At 36.3% G+C, this 24,658-nt stretch overlaps 1 protein-coding gene across 2 annotated transcripts; it reads left to right on the forward strand.

The window, feature by feature from the left end:
• The first annotated feature begins 12,624 nt into the window (after window positions 1–12,624).
• LOC140980500 (serine/threonine-protein phosphatase BSL3-like) lies at window positions 12,625–23,201 on the forward strand. 2 transcript variants are annotated; one of them, XM_073446343.1, is made up of 21 exons: window positions 12,626–13,481; window positions 13,872–13,932; window positions 14,011–14,089; window positions 14,181–14,257; window positions 14,387–14,481; window positions 14,559–14,658; window positions 15,709–15,778; window positions 16,539–16,640; window positions 16,749–16,830; window positions 16,953–17,132; window positions 17,872–18,142; window positions 18,230–18,464; window positions 18,560–18,730; window positions 19,082–19,320; window positions 20,104–20,188; window positions 20,281–20,379; window positions 20,464–20,663; window positions 20,753–20,828; window positions 22,102–22,237; window positions 22,325–22,464; window positions 22,584–23,201. In XM_073446343.1, exons 1-21 carry the CDS (start codon window positions 13,082–13,084, stop codon window positions 22,665–22,667), a joined length of 2,982 nt encoding a protein of 993 aa, XP_073302444.1. In that variant the 5' UTR covers window positions 12,626–13,081; the 3' UTR covers window positions 22,668–23,201. The 2 variants fall into 2 exon arrangements, with proteins under 2 accessions (XP_073302443.1, XP_073302444.1); XM_073446342.1 differs by having other exon boundaries at window positions 12,625–13,481; window positions 20,281–20,663.
• Window positions 23,202–24,658: the final 1,457 nt, after the last annotated feature.

Raw genomic sequence — 24,658 nt, forward strand, 5'->3', positions numbered from 1 at the left:
AAGACCACCAGCAAAGAAAAAGAGAGAGTGTGAAAAACAAGAAGGGCACGGTTATTATTCATTAGCTTTCAAGAAACATTACGCCCAGTTGCAAGGGAATAATTCAAGAGATATATATCATCTTAGTACAGAAGCTATTTTCCCTTAGTGTGTGAAAACACTTTTCTGGTGCGTTCATTGTTCAGTTCTCACACACATCACCACTCAAATACAGTCTTGCACAAAGACAATAAACTTGTGTATGTAGTCTTTGACATATAGATGTTAAAGAAGTGTTGGCTGGAAGGTACTGCCTTCAGTCTAGAGTAGGAGTTCAGTTAGGCAGTTGTGTAAGTCCTAAGCTGTGTAGGATTTATACAATCAGTTGTATAAATCTAAGTCTTCTAGTGTATCCTATCCGTGGAGGTAGAAGGATTGACGTAAGAGCAGTTGAAGTCTCCGAGCATCCATAAACATATCTTGTGTATTTAACTGATCAACTCTTGTTTTCAAACTAACTGTATTAGCAAGGGTATTCATCAGTTCAGTTGTTACCATAACTGAATTGGTGAATGCAAAAACTAATCTATCCTTTTTCAGTTATTCAGTTGCACAATATATAAAATATATCCGTTTCCTTAACGAAGGATTATTTCGAGTGCCTTCCGCTTGGTTTGTAAACCAAACTCGATCTAATTCATTGGTGTATACATTCTTAGAACACAAGCTACTGCAGCTCATGGAGAATATTTTGTTTGAAGCACCTTTGATGCCGAGAACACGATCCAACACGTGGTATCAGAGCTGGTTGTTCTAAGAAAGACATTTGAAAACTGATATTTTAAAATGTGTTTTAAATTGGTATTTAAAATGGATTTCAAAATCCTCTTAAAAATTTTATATAAGTTTACTGGGAGTAAAGAGAAGGTCTTGGCTGAGCAGCAACCGTTATGGCCACTTCTCTAAACTCCTTAACTTAGCAATCGTTATGGCCACTTCTCTAAACTCCTTAACTTGAGTTTCTTAGCTGCTTGTATGGTTTTGAGGTCTACTGACAACAGTTCAGCTAAACTGCTCTGCGTACAAGATCTCAGCTGCCTTTCTATCAGTCCAGATGATCAACAGACGAATCCAACTACCAGCTTAAACTGATGATTTAAGTGGAGCTTAATCATCAGCAGTACCGCCGCTTCATTGCCATATCAGATCAGAGTAGATGATCAATGCAGTTCAGCATCAGTTGAGTCATGTTCTGAGTCAGCTCGACCAGTTAGATTGCACAAAGATCAAGTTCAAGTCAAATTAGCTGCTCTTCTGGAAAAGGGACTCAAAATCGCTGCTGCATTCAAGGCGACCAGTTGTTAGTATATTCAGTTCTAATATGTGTAAACTAACTGATATTTGATGTTATTGATAGTCTGCTACTGTAGTAGCAATTTCCCTTACATTTGTTGGTGTACATAAATGTATGATACAAGGGGCGCTTATTTGATTAAATAAACATCATGTTCATCCAGTTAGCCTTCATATAATTGAACTGTTATTTTAAGATTTGTTGCCTAAACTGCTTGAGTATTGCTAAAACTTCTTTAATCGCGTAATCGATTATATTTTTAAGGGGGAGTTTTTAAATCAGTTTCTGAGGGGGAGTTTCTCTTTAAAATCATCCCTCGAACTGAAAAATTATTATTAAAATTTTCTTTAATTCAGTTGTTGAGGGGGATTTGTTCTTTTCGTTAAATTGATTTTAACATGTTATCCCTCAAAATGAAATTTTCTGTTATTTTGTTTTTGATTCTCACAAAGGGGGCAGTTAGGTTTTAAAATTCAGTTGTATATTTTAGTCTGCTTTAAACTGTTCAAGTTTTGTGAGCATCAAAAGGGGGAGATTGTTGGAACATCTCATGTTCACAATTTTTACTTGATTTTGATGTTGACAAAACTTGTTGTTGTGTTTCTAATAATCTACCTTAAGTGCGCAAGAAAACTGGAACTGAAATAATCAGTTGACAGCCCAAACTGAAGACTATCAGATACGCCAACTGATCGCACCAACTGATCTTATGAACTGAACAAAATCCAACTAATGTATCTTAAATCAGTTCAACTGACTAACCAGCTGAAAGGTAGTTCAGCAGGAAACCTTCAGAAGCCCGGTCAGCTGATGAAGTGTTCAACTGATAAGATCCCAGCTGATCAGTTCAATTGCACCAGTGAAATCAGTTCAGCCGATGAGCCAACTGATTTCACCTCTTCAACTGCAGACCAGTTCAAATAACCAGTTCAGAAATTCAGTCAGGAACAATCAGTTGCAGAACACGACAGTCAACATTATTGGATTCCAGCTGTGTGCAAAGGTACATAAGCTTTTGTTCAGTCAAAGGACAATAATGGACCGATCAGCAACGCTTAACGACAAATTGTTCCAGAAGATATGTCGAAAAAAGACGAGACACAAACTTCAAAGAATGCATTCAAGGTGCAACGGTCACATGCGCTGAGTCTTGGTATATGGTCATCTTGCTGCTATAAATACTGAAACGTCTACTCGTTTTAAAAGTGCGGAAATATATTTTTTTTTATAATAAAGCTCTCATTTTGAAAATCACATTTAAATAAATCGCATACATGCAAGCCTACTTAAAAACATCATTTAACAATTATCACGAACAATTACCAATAAAATATAACTGATTAAAGACGAGTAAAATCCTAACATCAACTGTAAAACAAAACAGCTTATAAAATCATAATGTGCGGAAAATCATAGGTCCTCGGGTCATGTCGCCCACCAGGTCCGCTGACTCAGAGTCCAGCACATCCAGTCTCCTCGACATTGAACTCACCTGCATCACACACGCCTAGTGAGTCTAAAGACTCAACACACATGTACCAATAATAACAAGTACATATACGTAGCACACAGCAGTGAAAAATATCATACTCAACATAATTTTCATGAACTTAAAAGCGTAACGTACACGTGTCGTGGAAAATCATATCGTGTCAAATCATGTCATCTCAAGTCATCATGTACGTGTCAAAACGGCTCATCAAATCAGCATAAACTTAAATATTTTCTTTTAATTGAATTCAGTTCATTATTTGTGACTTTCGTATCAGCTCTATCGATGGATCCATCTATAAAATCGTGGTACCCGGCGGCAGGAGATATCAGCGACACATTACCCGTCCACTGAGCCTGGGCCTCAGCTCATCATATGTCATGTCATCGTATACGTATACATCGTCAGTCACAATCAATTCTCATTATTCAAAAATCTCATCATTTTCATCACTTAATAAAAACATGCATATGCGTAACTTTTCCTTTAAACCAAGCACGCACCGTATTTATCATAATTGCGTAAAAATCGTAAACATGATGCATGAACATTTAAAATATCATGAATTTGTGCTCAGGGCGCTGCTAGGACCAAAATCTCATCCCGGGTGCAAAATCCTGGAACCCAAAAATTATCATTTCACCCCCTGGACTTCTAAAATTGACCCGAAGCTTCCTTAAAATATCCCAAAACATATTTAAAAATATTCCTAGACGTAATTTTGAGTCAAAAATACAACTGGACCGATTCGTTTTAAAACTTGGACCGAGGTCCCGGTTTTTAACCAGAATTGCCTCGAAACTCTACCAAAATCTTCTCAATTTTTCTCCATATCTTACAAACACTAAAATATCTTAAAACCATGTCATTATGCCCCTAAAATCACAATTGAAATTTCCAGAACTTGCCAACCTCTCGGTCCTATCCTATTTCACAACCTTAAGCCCAATTTCGCTCCCTCGTGCACTTCTTTCCCTAAAACCCACGCCATTGGCCAACCCGACGTTCCAGCCTGCTAGGGACCCAGACCAGACCCCAAGGTAACTATCAGAACCAACCCAACCAACCCATGCACGCTGCTGTCCCCTAAAAACCGAGGCTCAACTACAACTCCCATCGCGGCTCGCCTCTCTTCGCAAGGCTCGAGCGATTTCGCCATCGACTCTAGTACGGTTCGAGCCATTTCATACCCCGACTCATACCCATCAGGGTCTGGCCTAGGGCTGGAGGAGGCCCTCGTGCGGCCAGAACCAGGAACGAACCCGATCAAATGCACCCTCCCCTCTCGCACAACCCACTGATCTAGTTCTAGCTTCTAACTCCAGCAACTAAATCCCCTTGATCACAACCTGTACAGCCCCCTAACAACTCGATACAACCACCCCTTGCACAAACACAGAAATCGTGAGAGCAAAGCCTAGGATACAAAAACACATGAAACAAAAACGAAATCTTTCAAGTTCGCGCGTGGATCGAAAGTTTTCTTACATATTTACACATACATCAGTAATAAAACGTGAATGATGTAGAAAGGAGGTTACAAGCGTGCCTTGTGATGTTTTGGGAGTGCAAGAACGAGACAATGGACCCCGAGAGAATTCTTTCTTTGCAAAACAAGAGAAACCGATGGGGCCTATAGCGGTAGACGATGAAAACGAGAGGATTTTGAATGGAAAAGGGGTGAGTGTCGGCTGTGGGGGTTACAGGAGGTTAAGGGGTGATTAGGTTTAATGATATAATAATTAAAAAGGTTAATGGACTATCATCTTGACAATTAAAGGTTTAAAAGAATATTTAAGCCCGATGGGCTTAGAATTTAGCTCGTTAAATTCAAACATGCTCCCGAAAAATATTTCGTGTTGGTAAGTCCTTGAAAATATTAGCCGAAAACTTAAAAAGTCCCCCGACTTGATAAAATTAGCGTACCGATAAAAATCAAAATCTTGCGGGTAAAAATACCCAAAAATTCCCATTTTTGAAAAATCCACTTAAAAAAACCTTATATTAATTTATAAAAATAAATCGTGTAATAAAATAATTTTCTTGAAAATTCTCCGGTCTCCAATCCTCCTCGTTCGAACGTGAAATGCATCTAGAAATCCTAATGCGTGAACTTTTAAAATTTCGTGAATTAAATCCTATCATGCACTAATTATGCATAAAAATAATTAAACACATACTTAAAAATAAAAATCCTAGATTGTATGCATTCAGGTTACTAGAATTAATTTCCTGGACCTTACAAATACAAGCCAAGACCATCAGCAAAAAAAAAGTGAGAGTGTGAAAAACAAGAAGGGCGCGCTTATTATTCATCAGCTTTCAAAAAGCATTACGTCCAGTTGCAAGGGAATAATTCACGAGATATCAGCTTAGTACAGAAGCTATTTTCCCTTAGTGTGTGAGAACACCCTCACACGCACACACACCACCACTCAAATAAAGTTTTACACAAAGACAATAACTTGTGTATATAGTTTTTGACACATAAACGTTAAAGAAGTGTTGACTGGAAGGTGCTGCCTTCAGTCTAGAGTAGGAGTTTAGTTAGGCAATTGTGTAAGTCTTAAGCTGTATAGGATTTATACAATAATTTGTATAAATCTAAGTCTTCTAGTGTATCCTACCCGTGGAGGTAGAAGGAGTGACGTAAGAGCAGTTGAAGTCTCCGAACATCCATAAACATATCTTGTGTATTTAACTGATCAAATTTTGTTTTCAAACTAACTGGATTAGCAAGGGTATTCATCAGTTCAGTTGTCACCATAACTGAATTGGTGAATGCAAAAACTAATCTACCATTTTTCAGTTATTCAGTTGCACATTATATAAAATATATCAGTTTATTTAGCGAATGATTATTTCGAGTGCCTTCCATTTGGTTTGTAAACCAAACTCGATCTAATTCATCGGTGTATACATTCTTAGAACACGAGCTACTACAGCTCATGGAGAATATTTTGTTTGAAGCGCCTTTGGTGCCGAGAACACAATCCAACAAACATTTTTTATACAACGTCCAAGCAACGTTTTGAACGTCAAAAAAATTCAAACTTTCGCTGATTCTTGGATGCGAGAAAACACTACTCCAACAGTGATATCAGGCCCTGAAAGTTTTTCAAAAAAAATAAATAAATTTTGCGTGTTCTGCCCAGAACAGTTCCAAACAGAAAATTGCACATGTGCAGCTGATGATCTGTGCAGCGGCGACTTCACATATTCATTTTTAAATAAAAAATTATTTCAAGGGATGTTTGACAACGCTGCCACCGGCGGCTGCTTGAAAATTTCGAGTAGAAGGTAGGGCAAAAAAAAGATGGCCGAGATGGTCACGGGCAGCACCTGGCCCTTGGGCTCGAGTGCGATTTAAATTTTAAAAACATTATGGATTAAAGTTGATATTTTATGAAAATTGAATAATTTTGTCCTTGAAAATAATTTTAATAAAATCTTATAAAATAAATAAATTAAAGATATGATTTTTATTGTTTATTGTAAAATGAGTTTTACAATAAATTTAATTATTAATATATTGGATAATTAAATCAAGGTATTTATTTAATTTTAAAATATGAAGGTTAGTGACATATTTGTAATATACATGATTTTATAATATTTGACATTATGATTTTAATATAGTATATGATATTATATGTAAAATGATGATCGAGAGTCATGATCAATTTGCTAAGTGAGTGTTAAGATATTTTATATGTTGTATTTTTAATTATTTGATAATTATTAAAAATGGGTGTGGTTTATGCCCTGTTCCACCCCCTAAATTTGTATATCAATGTGTCATGAAAATTTAATATAAATATAAGATTTAGTGAGAGATCAAGATTTGAAGATGGCGGACCCCCCGATCCTCAAGAGTTTTGAATATTGAATACATGTAAAATATTGAAAGCTTATGTATTATTGCATTTGCATCCCTGCATTTACCTAAGTTTTGGACACGGATCATGTTTCCTTGGATACGGATATGTAGATGTATACGATGATATGTTAATACGTAAGGCCAATGCCCAGTTGACCGGTGAGAGTGTTGCTGGTGTCCCCGCCGCCCAGTACTGTGGTTACATGTAGATGGATCCATCGCCCAACACGTAGACGTAGACGTAGATGAACACGAAAGTCTATATATGAATCATATGGATCAATAAGCTCTCGATTATCCTTCATTATAATGCATATGATATGTTATAAATAATCAGTATACGCGTTATTATTAATATAATAACAAAAGTTGCTTGAATCTGGCAAACATACTGTTGGAACATTTCATGTTCGCAATCTTGATTTTGATGTTAACAAAACTTGTTATTTTGTTTCTAATAACTTTACCCAAGTGCGCAGAAAGCTACCGAGCCAAAACTGAAGCTATCGACACGCAAACTGAAAACGCCAACTGATTGCCCAAAACTGAACCGGTTCAACCGATTGACCTGCTGATAGGTAGTTCAGCAGAAGACCTTCAGAAGTCCCGTCAGCTGATGAAGAAGAGCCCAGCTTACCAGTTCAACTGATGCTGTGAAATCAGTTCAGCTGACAAGCCAACTGATTTAACTAAACCAGTTCAAGATTAGTTCAACTGACCAGTTCAAAGTATCAGTTAGGAACCGACCAGTTTGCAGAATACGACAAGCTTATGTCAATGGAATCCAGCTGTGCGCATTTAAGAAAAGCAATTGTCCAGTCAAATGACAATAATAGACGTTGCAGCAGAGCCTAAATTCAAGACGTTTTAGAATGCCTGTCAGGAAGGACAAGACACAAATATCGAGGAACAAATTCAAACTGCAACGGACAAATTTGATGAGTCTTGATGAACGACCTACCATCAACAAAGAAGAGAGGATAATACAGAAGTGTGTGAAGATCAGAAAAAAGGGCACACTCAACTCATATCAACTTTCAAGAAGCAATCAGCCCAGATTTGGGCGAACAATTCAAAATGTTATCAGCTTAGATTAGGAACATTTTTCCCTCAGTGTGTGAGAACACTTTCGTATCAGTTCTCACACACTCACACACACAATCACTCACATATACAGAAAGTATAGCGTATTGAAAAGCTATGTGAGTATTGCACAAAGACATTAAACTTGTGTATGTAGTCTTTAACACATAGACGTTAAACAAATGTTGGCTGGAATGTGTTGCCTTCATTCTAGACTAGGAGTTCAGTTAGGCAGTATGATAAGTCCTAAGCTGAGTGGGTTTATACAAGATAATGTATAAATCAAAGTCTTTTTGTGGATCCTACCCGAGGTGGTAGAAGGGGTGACGTAGGAGCAGTTGAAGTCTCCGAACATCCATAAACATATCTTGTGTACTTAACTATTTAACTATCATTTCCAAATTGATTTGATCAGTTCGAGATGTTATCAGTTCAGTTCTCACCATAACTGAACTGATATATGCAAGAACTGATCCCCTTATTTTAGTTATTCAGTTTACATAAGTTAAAAGACTTTCAAATAAGTTTACATAATTTTTGTATTCAAGATCAATGGCGGTGTTTTCTCATGGAAAATTTCCACGTAAGACACCACAACAGATTCAACTACTGAGGCCGAATAAATAGATGCATCAGATGTGGCATAAGAGACTATTTGGATGAGGAATTTCGTTCAAAAGTTGGGTGTCATTCCTCAATCAGTTGATCCAGTCCCGGTCTACTGCGACAACACTGGTGCTGTTTCACAACCAAAGAAACCGAGGTCTCATCAGCGATCCAAACATATACTGAGAAAGTTCCACATAATTTGGGAAACTGTGGGAAGATGAGATATATCACTAGAGAGAGTCACATGTGAAGATAACGTTGTTCATCCAATGACTAAGCCCCTGCCATGACCATTTTTTGAGAAGCATCATGAAGCAACGAGCCTTAAATTTGTGGGTAATTGGATGAAGGGCAAGTGGAAGATTGTTAGAGTATGTGTCAAGGGGCCAATTGGTGGCTTGAGCTTTAAAGACTGTTATTTAAAAACAATCTTTATTTTAATAATATTTTACGGTTTGTTTTTACTTTGTACCTAGGTGTTTGTCCATTACATCCAATTAATATTTATATCATCTTAATCCCTTTACATAAGATTAAGATTCGTTTTGAGAAATCTCGTACAACAATCTGAGCTAATTCTGCTTCTAATTATTTTGGAAAAATCCTCTTTTTCTTGTACAGATTTCAGCCTCTGAATCAATAAGTAACAAAATATTATGTCTTATATTGTTCATATAGCATCTCTAATGGGATATATATCGAGAATGGACTCGTGGTCATTGGATTTTCCACATTCTATCATCTGCCGTGAATTTCATTCCATTCTCCAGTCGTTTCCAAGGTTTGTGTTCCTCGAGAAACTCTAGCCCAATAGCCAATTGATCTGATCTTTTTCTTGGGATTCCTTTGACGTGAAATTTCAGTTCTCCGATATTGATCATTTGAAAGTTTCTATTATAAGTTGTTTCAAATAGTGTACAGTATTACAAAGAAATTGAATTCTTTATCTTGTCGTATCAAATACTATTTTGACTTCCCTCCATCCTTCTGGACACCTAAATTTTCCTATTATTAAAAAACATTTTGTTCTTGGTTGGACTTTTTGGATATGTGTTTTCCCCCATCTATGACTTGTTATTGTATCTCATTGAAAAGACAATTTTCTTGGTTCTAATTTAAGACTTTGATTTCTTTGTAGAATCAGTTTGTATTGAATTTGGATATCAGTTTTCTATATTGAAGGAAACTCGTTTCTTTCTGGATAAATTGTTTGAGCAACCTTTATAAATATTTCTGGTATTTCAATAAACTCATTTATGATAAACAATTTTAAATGATATGTATTAGATAAAACATAAGAATTTTGATATGTAATAGAATATAGTCTATTACTTTCTTTCATCAACCTTTTTCTTTTGAGTTTTGATGCAACGTCGAAGCTTGGCTGAAGTCTCGATCTGCCAGGTTGTAGGCAATTTTTGGATAAATTGCTCCTACAATTTTTCCTGAACATAGATTCCATGAGATAGTTCCCAATATTGAATCTTGAAGATTACTCATTTATTTATCACATATAGCAATATCAATGGGTGAATCTATTATTTCTTTAAAAGTATCTTTTATCATAATCTGGATTGCTCCGATATAAATCCAGTACATGGTTTGTGCTACTTATATATTGAGTTTTTGTAATTCCTCCTTAATTTCTTTAGAATGAATTAACTGCATCTTCATTCGGTTTCCCGTAAGTTCCATTGAAATTTTCATTTCTCTTTTGGAAACTTTATAGATTAGATGATGTTATCTGTTTCTTAAACCAAGATTTTCTAAGAACTTTTCTACCAGTCCTGCAGAGAATTCTTGATATCTCTATAGGCTAGGATTTTCCCTCATGATCTCTATACCATATTATGAGATATTGTTGTCTGGCTAAATAAACCAGACAAGTCTTCATGTGTTTCGTGTCGAAACACCTCGTCTTCCGTCAGATTCTAATTTTGTTTCATCAGATTCATCATGACTCAAGGCTTATTCTTCTTTATATATATATACTTTCGTTTGAGGCAATATCCTCAAACTAGTATATTTGAACAAGATCTTGGTAATAAATTGCTTCTTAATTATCCGGGGTCGGATCGAAGCGTTTTATTCCCCTTATATCATTTTCTAGAAAAATTGGTCAAAATGTGATCTCTTGCTCCACATGTCCGACAATTACAATTTTTAAAACTTTCATTAGCTCGGATGTGAGCTCTTCTGAAATTTTTTTTTGTAGGTGTTCTTCCCGTGCTTCGAGATGTGCTTGATTCTTGGGATGACATCTTGCTTCTTGATAGTCTACTCATTTGCCCAGATTTATAAGATCTAGCTTTTGTCTATAACATATTGTTCTTGGTTTTCAAGAACCACTTTCACTTCTTCAACTTTAGGCATATAGATGAGATTTAAAGCTCTTTCTTTTCTACTTTGATGGCTTACTTCTAATGCTTGTTGGAAGATCATTTTCTTTATAACATAAAGAACTATATTTATCAATATATCTTAATCGTTTGTAATTATTTTACAATGCTGTCATACGAAACCATTCTACGAATTTTCCTTTGAGAAAATAGGCTCTTCGTGCCAAAGTATCTAGATTGACAGAGACATATTCTCTAATTAGCATTTCTCTCAAGAGACTTGACATTTTAGTGAGAAAAGTTGTATCACTATATTTTCTTCGACCTTTTAATTACATCTATATTTAGTGAATAACATAATATATGTATCCACTAAACAGATGTCATGTAATCCAAGATTATACAGAGCTCAAGTATATTTCTTTTTCTTCTCTGTTTCTTGACTGTTAAAATAGTCCACCCCTATAAATTGTGCTTTAAATAGGGTAGCCATTCTTTCAGCTATTTCACTGAGAGATTCTCCGGCTAGGACTGACTCTTAAGTTTCTATTGAAGTCATATCTCATGAAATTTTAATTGATCTCAAAAGACTCATTTGTAAAAGTTTAATGAATCCTTCTCTGTTGAGATCAAATATTCTTGCTGTGATTCTCACAGCTGTTGTCTAGTCATCAATGAGATTTTCTCTGTTTTTGAAGTCTAGTACATCAAGGTTAAGAATAATTCTATAAGGATATATATGTTCCAAAACATATTTTCCATAGGGTGTTTGGTGTAAAGAAATTTGATTTCTCCTTGACCTTGTTCTCGTTGGGCGTGCTTCTCTACCAACATGAAAGTTCGTTTGGGGTCCTATCATATTTGTATCACGAGATCTCATAATTTCCCTTGGTGGTTCATGAAAAGATGACCTGGTTATTGCAGGTGGTTCACCTCCAGTTTCGTTCATCTTCAAATCTACGACCATGAGATTTGTAAAAGATTCTGCAAGGTCTTGGAGATCATCGAGACCAATCTTTTCTAAAGTTTTCATCAGATTAATTTCTTTTATGAGATATTTTTAATTATATTGATCATTTTTTCTTCATCGGTTAAACATTTTGGCATAACCTTGGTCATCCCTCTTTGATGTAATAAAGGTTCAGTACCAAAAGATGCTGATAACCTTTCTTCTAAATCTTTTTTACTAGAAATTGTTCGTTGTTCTAGATTTTGGATTCTTATTTGAATATCATTTAATGATACAAGAATGTCTTCTTGTTTTTAAGGATTTTTCCCCACTTTTTGTGGTACATAATGCATCATATCACCATAATTATGTACCGTATTTTAGATTTCCCTTAGATATTCAAAGAGCTTAGAGGAATCCAATACTATTTTCAGGAATTTATTAGACTGAATCATAAATTTACCTTTGGATTCTGATAAGTCCCACTTTGCTCCTGATATTTAATATTTGTTAGATCTTTTTGTTTCAAATATTCTAAATTATTGGAATAATTCCTACAAATAATTAATTTCGAACATGTATTCGGATCTTTATTATTTGAGAAAATGATCCTCCTCAACCATTTAGTTACACAATAAGAATATTTTTGTATGTTTGAAATATTTTTACCTCTGTTCTGATATCATTTCTGGCTCAGGTAAATCAATCACTAAAACTCAACAAATATAAAGATATTTTTGTCATTTTTATTGTTTTAGGGAATTTAAATAAAGTTTTTTGAATATAAAAAATTAAGATAAATTTATGTTTTGATTTAAAAACGTATCTCCAATTTACCCTATTATGTTTGAATTGATAAAAAAAAAAAACGACTAAATTGCATCGTGATCTTACCTAAACTTGAGATATGAACATCCTCCTTAAAAGTACAACATGAGATGCAATTCGGTACAACCTTGTTCTAACATATTGAAATTACAATTTTACCATTCCTTAAATTTCGTCACACCGCCGCCGTGTGGGACGGTGGTGGTCGGAGTCGTAAAAATCGTGCACACATTTTTCACACACACATACAACAGAAACAACCGAAGAAAACTGAAATTTTCCTTTCCTTTTCTCCACCTTTTCCTCCGAAAGCACACACAGATACATACCCATACATACACATACGTACATACACTTGCACAATTTTTTACACAGAGAAACGATTGGGATTCGTTGTTTGTATTAATCTCTTCACCGCTTTGGATATATGTGGATAGCGGGAGAGGGAGGGAGTAGATAAGTTTCTGGGATAGGGATATTCGAAAATGATTGCTGAGAATGCGGGTTGCTGAGAATTCAAGCTCCGATCTTGTTTTAGGGTTTCGAAATTTGCGGGTTTTGGGTGGAAATGGAGGCGGATTCTTCCATGGGGAACGAGCCGCACCAATATCCGTCGGAGCGGCCCTCCACTGCTAATGATGGGGACGCGCCTTCGGAATCTCAATCCTCAGGGCCGCAACAGCAACATGGTAATAGGAGCAATGATGATATTGGTAGTAATGGAGGGGAGGCGGTGACGGGTCCCCGTTTTGCGCCTAAATACAGAGTAGTTAACGTCAATATCGAGAAGGAGGATGATGACCCAGGACCACGGTGTGGTCACACCCTGACGGCTGTTTCGGCTATTGGGGAGGTGGGGAGTCCTGGATATATTGGACCGAGATTGATCCTGTTTGGTGGGGCGACGGCGCTGGAAGGGAATTCTGCAGCACCAGGAACTCCTACCTCTGCCGGAAGTGCAGGAATCCGTATGTTTGTTGTATTCGGAGATTCAAAATGAATTGAGGATTTTTATTATTATTTATATTATCCTTTGCCTTTTCTTTACTTGAATTGTGATTTTTAATATAGAAATTTTTAAACATTTATAAACTTTCTTTAGAGAATGGATGGAAGTATAATTAAGCTGAAATATATGTGAGTTTCATCCTTGAAGTTTCTTAATAAAGAGAAAGTAAGGGCAAATTATTCGGTTCATATTATTGGTATGAAGAAGTTCTTTTAAGTGCTATTCAAATATGCAATTCTCATTATTGAAGTAGGATGGTGCTCACTGTTCTTTAATTTTAACTGTGAAAACGGCTGTTTTAGTAATTTTGACCTATTATTGACACACACATGTATCAATATGATCACAGGGTTGGCTGGGGCCACGGCCGATGTGCATTGTTATGATGTGTTGACAAATAATTGGTCTAGGTAAGATAACTACGATGACATGTCAACTTGAATCTTTATTTGGTGTTTTGTAATAAACTTTTTTGATTTAATTGTCAGACTTACCCCAATAGGAGAACCACCTACACCTAGGGCAGCTCATGTTGCCACCGCGGTGGGTACTATGGTCGTTATTCAGGTGAGGTGACACATGGCATTGTCTTCATAAGTTTGACAATTTATATTTCTGCGATTTGAATATTTATGTCTTTCTTGTTTTCTTATCATAGGGTGGGATAGGTCCAGCAGGTTTGTCTTCAGAAGATCTTCACGTTCTGGACCTCACTATACGACCTAGATGGCACAGGTTATTCTCTTGATAACTACTAATGCATGTACATATGCGCAAAATGTTTTACCCTTGCACAAACAAAAAAAGTTGTATATTCGTTATCGTTGTCTTTTATAGTCACAAAACTGAATACCTCTCATTTAGGGTTGTGGTTCAGGGCCCTGGACCAGGGCCACGCTATGGACATGTCATGGCTCTGGTTGGGCAACGTTATCTCATGGCAATCGGTGGAAATGACGGTTTGTTGCATGATCAGTTGTTCTTTCTTGGTGCATTATATTATTTTTGTTGGCCATAATTCGTGAATGTTTTTTAGGAAAAAGAGCTTTAGCTGATGTATGGGCTCTAGACACTGCTGCAAAGCCATATGAATGGCGGAAACTGGAACCAGAGGGTGAAAGTCCTCCTCCATGCATGTAACTTCTTAAAACTCATAGCTAATCTGAGCATTTCTATGAAGAATTTTGTTTCCCATTTATGTTCTTTCCTTGAAACTTCTCGGTTTCCTTCTCTTTTTTTGCCTTGTTTTTTTTTTCTTTTACCAATAGACATTGAGCTGAATAAGGGCTTCGTATTTATTACTTTCCTTTGCAGTGGCTCAGCAAATAAATGGTTGTGAACAAACATTGTGGTTCATTTGTGCTGTTCGGGAGGATTTTACGTTTTATTAATTAAATATATGAAAAGCATGAAACCTTTTCATAAAAATTGCTTCCCTAAGCTTGGCTGTTTTAAAGTTTCCTCAGTGCTTTCTTGTTGTGTGCTTTCGCATTTGTTTGGTCCTTACCGTGGAAAAGTCTTTTTCATACCGGAATGTCTCATTTGATCTTGCTTGATAGTTGATTGAATGAAAATAGGTGTTTATTGTCTCTCTTTTGGCCCAATAATTTTCTATAGGTGTTTCTTGTCTCTCTCTCTGTATGTGTGACATCACAAACCCAAAATATCCCCACATGAAACGGCACCCAAGATTTTGGTTCACGTATTATATGTTTACGAATTACGTAAATTGGAGTTTCCAAATTAGAAGGCCTGGTTTCTGTTTGTTACTGAAATGTAAATTGTCACTCAAGTGTGATGATGTGGGTTTGAGTTGGAAGAATCTTGGATGTGACAACTTAGGAGGCAAGAATTCACCCTGTAAATGCTTCTCTTGAGTTAATACCTGAGTGCTCTAAAGATTGTATTCTGTTTGATGGGTTTGAATTAATGTTTTCTTGCATCGACTTGGATTTATTTTTAATTTTTCTTTTTGTTAAGCTGCCATGATTGGATTTCTCCATATCAGTTTTATGAACTAGAAATTTGGTTCTTAAAAGTGGTCTTGTTTCATTATTTAGCCTATACCGAACAGATTTATTAAATTTGCACTGGAGAAAATTTGTATATTTTATGACATCTCATGGTTTTCTGAAATTGTATGAGCGTGTCCTATTTTGATATTTATCATGTGTCTCTGCTTGCAGGTATGCAACAACAAGTGCTCGCTCTGATGGTCTTCTTCTACTGTCTGGTGGGAGGGATGCGAATAGCGTGGTTAGTGGGAGTCCTATGGCGAATGCATCGTGCATGATTTAAGACTTGCTGAGATCCACTTGACCTTGTTTTATGAATTCTCTTTGTCACGGGATTTATTACTCTTTTGTAAAGAAAATAAATGATTCGTGTTCTTTTATGGAATCCTAACACTATGCTTACCTGTTTAGTGTATTTGACATTTGGTTACTCACATGATAATTAAAAGCGGTTTTCCCATGCTTTTGCTAGTTCTCCATACCGCCTTGGGAACCAGGGGGGAGGAGGGGGGGGGGGGATGTATTTGAGTTCTTTATGGTTCTACATTGCCGAAGCTGTTAATTGAAATTTGTACCGAAGGGTAACATAATATGAGACTTTATGAGTTTAATTTATAACATGAGTACCCAAGTGTGTAACTTATGGTGCTCTCCACTTCCATATTTTCTCTGTCATCATGGATTACCCAAGTGCATGATTTATTTAAAACCCAACACATAATACTACATTTCTGATCAACCAGATGTTTATTTTGGTGATTCATTAAGTGGTATCAAATGTTATTGTTAGTAATGTTGAGTATATTCAAAGCTTTGGTTGTTTTTTCTATTTGACTCTTCCTATATCCCGCGTTTAATTATGGCACCAATAACTGTTGGTTTTATCATTGCATCTAGATTTCAATTGTTTTTAACTTGAAGAGTTTGGTCTTCTAGGGTCGTGAACATTCTGATTGCTTTAAGAGTATTGTAACTGCTTTTATCAAAATGATCTTATGCAGCCACTAGCTAGTGCATATGGTCTAGCAAAACATAGAGATGGCAGATGGGAATGGGCAATTGCTCCCGGTGTTTCACCATCTCCAAGATACCAACATGCAGCGGCAAGTTCTTTATGAATATTTGATAACTCTCGTATTTTTATTTTGTGAAATTAAATAAATCAAATAATTACTGTCCCTTTTTCCATGTGAAATCTATCGTTTTTACAGGTTTTTGTTAATGCACGACTTCATGTATCTGGGGGGGCACTTGGAGGCGGACGCATGGTGGAGGACTCCTCAAGTGTCGCTGGTATATGTCTTTATTTAATTTTCTAGTTCGATCTCCTTGTACATATCATAAATTTGAGTTGCGTTAAAAGAGCACTTCTTTTTGTACTACTAAAAATATCACCTTTTTCGTTCTCTATATAGTTTTGGATACAGCAGCAGGAGTCTGGTGTGACACAAAGTCCATTGTTACAAGTCCAAGAACTGGTAGATACAGTGCTGATGCTGCTGGTGGTGATGCAGAAGTTGAATTGACAAGGCGTTGTAGGCATGCTGCTGCTGCTGTTGGTGACTTGATCTTCATCTACGGTGGTCTACGTGGTGGTAAGATATGATAATGCTTCATGATTGGAACACGTTAATTTTTATTGCGGTTATTCCAGTTATTACCGGTTTTCTATTTCGTATCATCCATATTTTGAATTTTGAACAATCTGGAAGTTTTTTTCAAGTTACACATGATTTGATCTGGTTGATAACTTGGAACTCATGGTGACATCATCAACCGAAGTTTTTTTGTGTACTTTATCATAAATGATTGGGAACATTGCTATAAGAACAGCTTAACTATATAAAATTTAAGCATGATGAATTTCATAAGTTAATGATCTATGTTTTTGAGGTGTTTTTTTGTCCCTTTTTTTTTGTTTGCTGAATTGTATAAGCAATTAAGAGATGCACATCCAAAACCTTTGCATGTGTGTATAGAGTTGAACATGGAGTGTGTACTGAAATATAAGAAGTCGGGCAGATTTGCCAGTTTACACGCCTCCTCCTAGCGTTACGCTGAGAAGTTGATTAAGATTATAATCTGCAATTATTCAATACCATTTTATGGAACATCATTCCTACTCAAGTCTATGAATAGTCTCTGTACGTGTTTTTATGCTCCTAAATTGATACCCGTTGTACATGGTTTCTCATGGGCAGTCTGTTGCATGCAACTTTAAAGCTTTTTTTTCTGTTTCTTTAAAGCTTTGATGTAGATCTTGAGATAAATGCTACAAATCAGTTGACTTATATCCACTTTTTGTATTGACACTTTGAATGTTTGTCACCACAGGGGTGTTACTTCGCGACTTACTTGTTGCTGAAGATCTGGCCGCTGCTGAAACAACTAGTGCAGCTTCTCATGCAGCTGCCGCAGCTGCTGTGTCCAATATGCAGCAGGAGAATGCACAAGGTAGATATGGATTTACTGATGATGGGACAAGGGTGCCATTGCCCGACACTGCTGCTGATGGTGAAGTATCGGTGGGGAGTCCTGTTACCCCTGTCAACGTGGACATTTTTAGAGATATGACCACTGAAAATGCAACACTTCAAGGATCCAGGTAAATTTTTCATCGTTGTTTATATTTTGTGATATAATCACCTTTTGTGTTGCTTCGATTTCTGATAATAAATATCTTCCATCGAAGACTGAGTAAAGGCACCGACTACTTGGTTGAGGCAGCAGCAGCAGAAGCTGAGGCTATCAGTGCGACATTAGCAGCTGCAAAAGCTCGACAAAATAATGGAGAAGTTGAGCTGTCAGATAGAGATCGTGGGGCAGAGGCAACTCCTAGTGGAAAACAGATATCTACCATGTTCAAGCCTGACTCCGTGGTGTCAAATAATTCTTCACCAGCTGGAGTCAGGCTACATCATCGTGCTGTCAGTATCTGTATAATATATATTTCATAACCTTGATATCTCAAGTAATAATGATTGAGTGTTTGAACATATTATTTTCATTAATATGTTTGCAGGTTGTCATAGCTGCGGAGACTGGTGGTGCTTTGGGTGGTATGGTCAGACAACTTTCAATAGATCAGTTTGAAAATGAAGGCAGACGAGTCAGTTATGGGACTCCTGATAATGCAACTGCGGCTAGGAAACTATTTGATCGCCAGATGTCTATTAACAGTGTGCCAAAGAAGGTTTCCTTTTGCCCATTGTTCAGGTTTTAGGTTATCAGGATGAACGTTGTTGATGAGTTCTAGAAGTGCACTGCTTCTTGCTCATGCTTTCTTTTTGCCTTATGTCTTCATATGACACACGTTGCTGATCAATATGGGTGCTTTTTATAAATATTTCATGCTTAGGAATCTGATAAAGAGTTAAACTTTTCATGTTCCTTGTTATTCTGATTTTGTTTCAGTATAATATGTACATCATCACCCAAAGTTGTTCTACTGACCATCTCAATTTTATTTTCGATTTTTTTTTTGTCTATCCTACACATTTTTTTTAAATAGCAGCCTTATGTACTCTGTTTGCACGTCACCCAGGTCATTGCTCATCTGCTGAAACCTCGTGGTTGGAAGCCTCCTGTCCGCAGACATTTTTTCTTGGACTGCAATGAGATTGCAGATCTATGTGATAGCGCTGAGAAAATATTTGCTGGTGAACCTACTGTCCTACAGCTGAAGGCTCCTATTAAGATATTTGGCGATTTACATGGGCAATTTGGGGATCTTATGCGGCTTTTTGATGAATATGGCTCCCCTTCGACTGCTGGTGATATAGCGTAAGCTGTAGAACTTATAACATTTCGCTGCATACTAAAATTCTTGATAAGTTATTATTTTGTTTAATGCAATTTTTTTACTTCTTTTGTGACACATTTTTGACATACTGGCTAAATGACTTTTTGAACTTTATGTTCATTTCCATCGGATCAATAAGCACCGTCTAAACCTTGATGTCCAAGCATTGAATTCATTTTATTGGTTCATCGCAGAAACACTTTTGTGGTAGGTATTACATTAATTGGCTTATTATTCTGTGGAAGTGTCTGAACCATTTAAATTGATGTCAGCTATTGTTTAACCAGGAAGTTTTAACTCATCCCTTTTAATTGGCTTTGCGGAGAGAGGATTTCAGGATATGAAATTGATATTATTTATCTTCTAGTCTTTTTATTGGATGGACCAACATTCTTTATGTTATAAACCTTTTATTTTCTGAAAGAACTATGCTAATTGTCTTATATTGAAATTTTCTTGTTGTCCTCGCTCATTCTTAATTCCCTTTAACTCATTATTTGTTTCTATTGATGTTTCCAAATCCGCTGCTCTGTTTTTCCTTTTTTTGCTTAACTACTTCATGACTGTATTGTTCAAGTATTTTTAGGAAAATTGTTACCCTGGTCACCGTTGGTTATGATATTGTCTTGCCCTAACCAACCCCAACTACTCCTAAAACTTCGTAGCGAGAAAAAGACTCCTTTCATCAATCGACATAAAGTACTTATTCGAATGTCATAAGTTAGGTTTTGTACTAGAAACTGATTTGCATTAATGTCTGTCAGATATATTGATTATCTCTTCTTGGGAGATTATGTTGATCGCGGACAACACAGCTTGGAGACAATTACTCTTCTCCTATCTATTAAGGTACTTTTCCCTTCTGTTTGCTAGTGCCATATTCCCCCCACCCCCACATATTAGTTGTCGAATAGTGCGTATGTGATATATATGATTTGTAGGTCGAACATCCCCATCAAATACATTTGATTCGTGGTAATCATGAAGCTGCGGATATCAATGCCCTTTTTGGCTTTCGAATTGAGTGCATTGAGCGTATGGTAATGCATAAAAAAACTGTATTTGGTTGGTGGTTTTTGTTTTATGGCATAACGTCATGGACTTCAGGATGGTTTTCTGTACAGGGTGAGAGAGATGGAATCTGGACGTGGCATCGAATAAACAGATTGTTCAACTGGCTCCCTCTGGCCGCATTGATTGAAAAGAAAATTATTTGTATGCATGGTGGTATTGGTAGATCTATAAATCATTTAGAACAGATTGACAATATTCAGCGTCCCATTGCAATGGAAGCGGGATCAATTGTTCTTATGGATTTGTTGTGGTTAGTGCATACTTGTTGTCTTCATGTTTTTAGTTCTTGCTCTTCTAACATCCGTGTCTGATATTCTCGATATGAATATTTCCTTGTAGGTCCGATCCCACCGAAAATGATAGTGTAGAAGGATTACGGCCAAATGCTAGAGGTCCTGGATTGGTTACCTTTGGGGTGGGTATTTCTTGCAAAGTTTCTTGCAAACCACCTTTTTTTAAAAAATTGAATATGTCTAATGTGCTTATTGACTCAGAGGCTTTTAAATCTTTTTCTTCATTAAATGCATTTGTGTGTAATTGCTTTTCTTTTTCTTTTCGGGCTGGCCTTATGTGGTCAAGCTATGCAACTGTTCTAGCCTGCATTGTCTTAGACCCTGGGTTCGATGATTTGTTAGATCACAGTTATATTTTTGCAGATGCACTTGCAATTAAAAAAAACCACAGTTAGCAAATCAAGGATAGGAAGCAATTCAAATAAAATTGCGCACAAAAAAGTTAATAGCGTTGTGAGAGTCCAATTCCGGTTGGATATTGAATTCTAATGTGCCTTCTATTTTCCATCGAAGGAGTGGTTGGTCTCTGGAATTTAAAGATGTATTCAGTGTGGTGCTTGGTTGATAACATCTTATAAGCTCCAAAACTGAAATGTAGGATTTTTGAAATAAGCTCAGTCAATCTCGGAATATACAGGCTCCTTCACCACAAGAAAACTGGGAGGTTCAATTTCTTTTTATTTTTTAGTTTTTTTCATTAAAATCTAAATTGAGTTTGTCTCTGAGCCACTCGATTAAGCGACATTTCCTGTGTCGATGGGGGCAAGACGGGTTGTTATTTTTCATCATGAATAACGTCCTTAAGAGCTGTGGATTATATTTACGTGTGGGTTTTGTGAAATGACAGTTGAAGAAAGAATCTAGTCTTCACGTTTATGTTAAGATTCTTTTCTAAAACCGGGTTGTTCTTAAGTGCTTCCCTTTTCGCATCTCACGCCTGCAAGTTCTGTTCAACCATCTGACACAGTTTTAGGTGCTTAAATCCTCATACTCTCTGGGATTCGTGGAAGCTAAGTCCAAAATGTTTTCCCTGGCCTTATGAGAGAAGGTTTACGTAGACTGCACTTAAGAGCACTCTATAAATAAAGTCATAAACATCATTTGTCTCACTGTGTGCCTGCCTTTGGGATATGGAGCTTATTGAACACATAATTATTACGGTATTGCATGAATCAAGAACATAAGCTTTTGTATAACTCATAATTTCTGAAGTGTGCTTGTTTCTAGCATTCCTGAACAATAGTTTCTGATAAAAACAGTTATTGTGATTAGAGTGTGACAATTATTTATGACAAGTTTTAAATACTGATTGTCTATTGCAAAGGTAAGGTCCATTTCTGTTAATATTTTGGTGAGACTTTTCTGGAGTTAATCAATGTTTCTTCGTCATTGCAGCCTGATCGCGTTAAGGAATTTTGTAACAACAATGATCTTCAATTGATTATCCGGGCACATGAATGTGTGATGGATGGATTTGAAAGATTTGCACAGGGGCATTTAATTACACTGTTTTCTGCCACAAATTATTGTGGTATGGTTGGCCAGGATGTCCTCCATTTATTTGTCACAATTTATTTGAAGATTAGCTGTCCAATCTTCTTATTTTTCATTTCTGCAGGTACTGCAAACAATGCCGGTGCCATCTTGGTTGTTGGTAGAGATTTAGTGGTTGTACCTAAACTGATTCATCCATTGCCACCTGCAATTTCATCTCCAGAAACCTCTCCTGAACGCCATACAGAAGACACTTGGATGCAGGTATCTACAATTATTTCCTACTTTTCATTTTTTAATGTGATTCTTATTTTCATCTTTCATCTTGTGATGAAGCTCAGTTATTCTCCCTCCCTCTGCTTGTTTTTGTCATATATTTGTAGGAGCTCAACGCCAATAGGCCACCTACGCCAACTAGAGGCCGTCCCCAAGTTGCCAACGACCGAGGTTCTCTTGCTTGGATTTAGATATGCTATTCTTCCCAATCTTCCTCCTGTAGCTTTCCTTGCCTCGGGCTAGTGAGTTGTTCATGGTCCATTGCACAGAGTGAATTCGTTGAATTTATCGGTCTCACAATGGAGTGACATCGACACAATGAGAAGGCATGTTTGACCAGAAAGGTCTACCGTTAATTTGTTGATCCCAAAAAGACATAAATCAAGAATTGAAATGACATCATCTGTACATGGGACTTGAAGGAACACAGGTATCAGGTAGAAGTTACACAATGATTTGGTTCCTTCTCGAACAGGCATATTGGGTTTTTTTTTTTTTTTTTTTTTTTTTTTTTTTTTTTTTTTTTATATATTACTGTTTTTAAGTGTTATATGTATGTATTTTTGGTTTTTCATTTGGGTTTTTGTTGTCTTTGCTAATTTATAAGAGGATATAAGGCTCTTTTACGTGATTGGTGGGATGTATCATGTTGAAATTTTCTTGGTCATTCATTTGTACACCCAAATACGGTAGTCATTTGTTGATTTTAAGCCTGTTTCTTTTGAGCTTCATTTGAACAATAATTTAATTTTCTATAATAATATTTGCAAATATCCTATAGCTAACATCTCTCGAGTAGTTTCCTCTAGAAGGAAGTGACAATTGATTGCATAACTTGACAAGCTCATATTAATTTTGGTGACAATTTGGTGGTATTTTTGTAAAAATGTCTTGATGTGATTTTTTAATCACGAAAAACAAACGCGCTCAAAAACGGAGTCAAGCCTGAATTCGATGAAACAAAGAACATTGTGTTGTCCCGATCTTTTTGAAACAAGTAATTGTTGTGACATTCATCTCTAAGCTACGAAAAACCTAACAACAAATATTCACGAAGATAACAATCGATGTCAAACGAACCTTTAAAGAATTCGTCTTTGAAAACCTGAGTGAAGAACAATTAATAAACACAACAAAATGTTAAATTTTGATAAGTTTGATTTGATAAACACACAAAGTTGTATATAAAACAAGCTTTGAATTTGAGAGAAAAATTCAATCAGTTGTATTAAAACTCAAGATTAATTGTTTACAACGATCAAATTCCGTGTATATATTATTAACAAATCAAAAAGATATCAAAATCTAGTTCCCTAAATAACTTGGATTCTAAACTAGGAAACAAAGAAATTTCCCGCAAGGCGGCGCTAGGGCGGTAGGATTTGGCCGCCTTAACGCCGAGTGTTCTGGACTCCACGGTCTTGAGTAGTGCACGCTCGGGCGGTAAGATTTGGCCCCCCTTGCGCCGAGTGTTCTGTCCTCCTCATTATTTAACACTTGAACAACAATCCTATGGTCCCCAAACTCACTTCCATGCATCATGAACCTTTTGAGATTTAGCGCCTTGCTTGCAAGCTCTTCTCGATTACTCATGAGTCCATGCAGTGCTTCCTTGAATCTCTTCATTCCAAACATTAGCACGCCATACCTGGTCAGATTCATTCATTTCTTCTTACTATATTCTTAAAATTTGAGTTTATAAACTTAAAAGAGATTGGCATTTTCATGTTAAATTTGGATCAATATTGTAAGGTCCAAAATACGATGACGCAATCTAACTGCATGCAAATTTAGAGAAAATGGAAAATAATTAATTAAATGGTTTTAATTGCATAAATTTAATACGGTGTGCATGTTTGCATGTTTAAAATGTACATTTCTACATTAATGTATACAAACTGTGTTTTAAAGGCTATTCGAGATGCGATCGAGGAACGGAGACCGGGGATCATAGGAGAGATTTTTATTGAATGATTATTTTTAATTTTTTAAGGTGTGGTGTATTTAAAATAAAATTTTCGAAAATGAGGTGTTTTGAGGTGTTTTTACACGCCGAGTCGTATTTTTAAACGGTATTCGATTTTCGACGAAAATATGAAATTTTTTGAGAACTCGACTATTATTTTCACAAAGTTTCCTAAATAAAATATTTTAAATATTAACTAAAAATCTTAATGGGCAT

This window comes from Primulina huaijiensis, chromosome 7 (genome assembly GCF_012295235.1).
Source record: "Primulina huaijiensis isolate GDHJ02 chromosome 7, ASM1229523v2, whole genome shotgun sequence".
Taxonomy (NCBI): domain Eukaryota; kingdom Viridiplantae; phylum Streptophyta; class Magnoliopsida; order Lamiales; family Gesneriaceae; genus Primulina; species Primulina huaijiensis.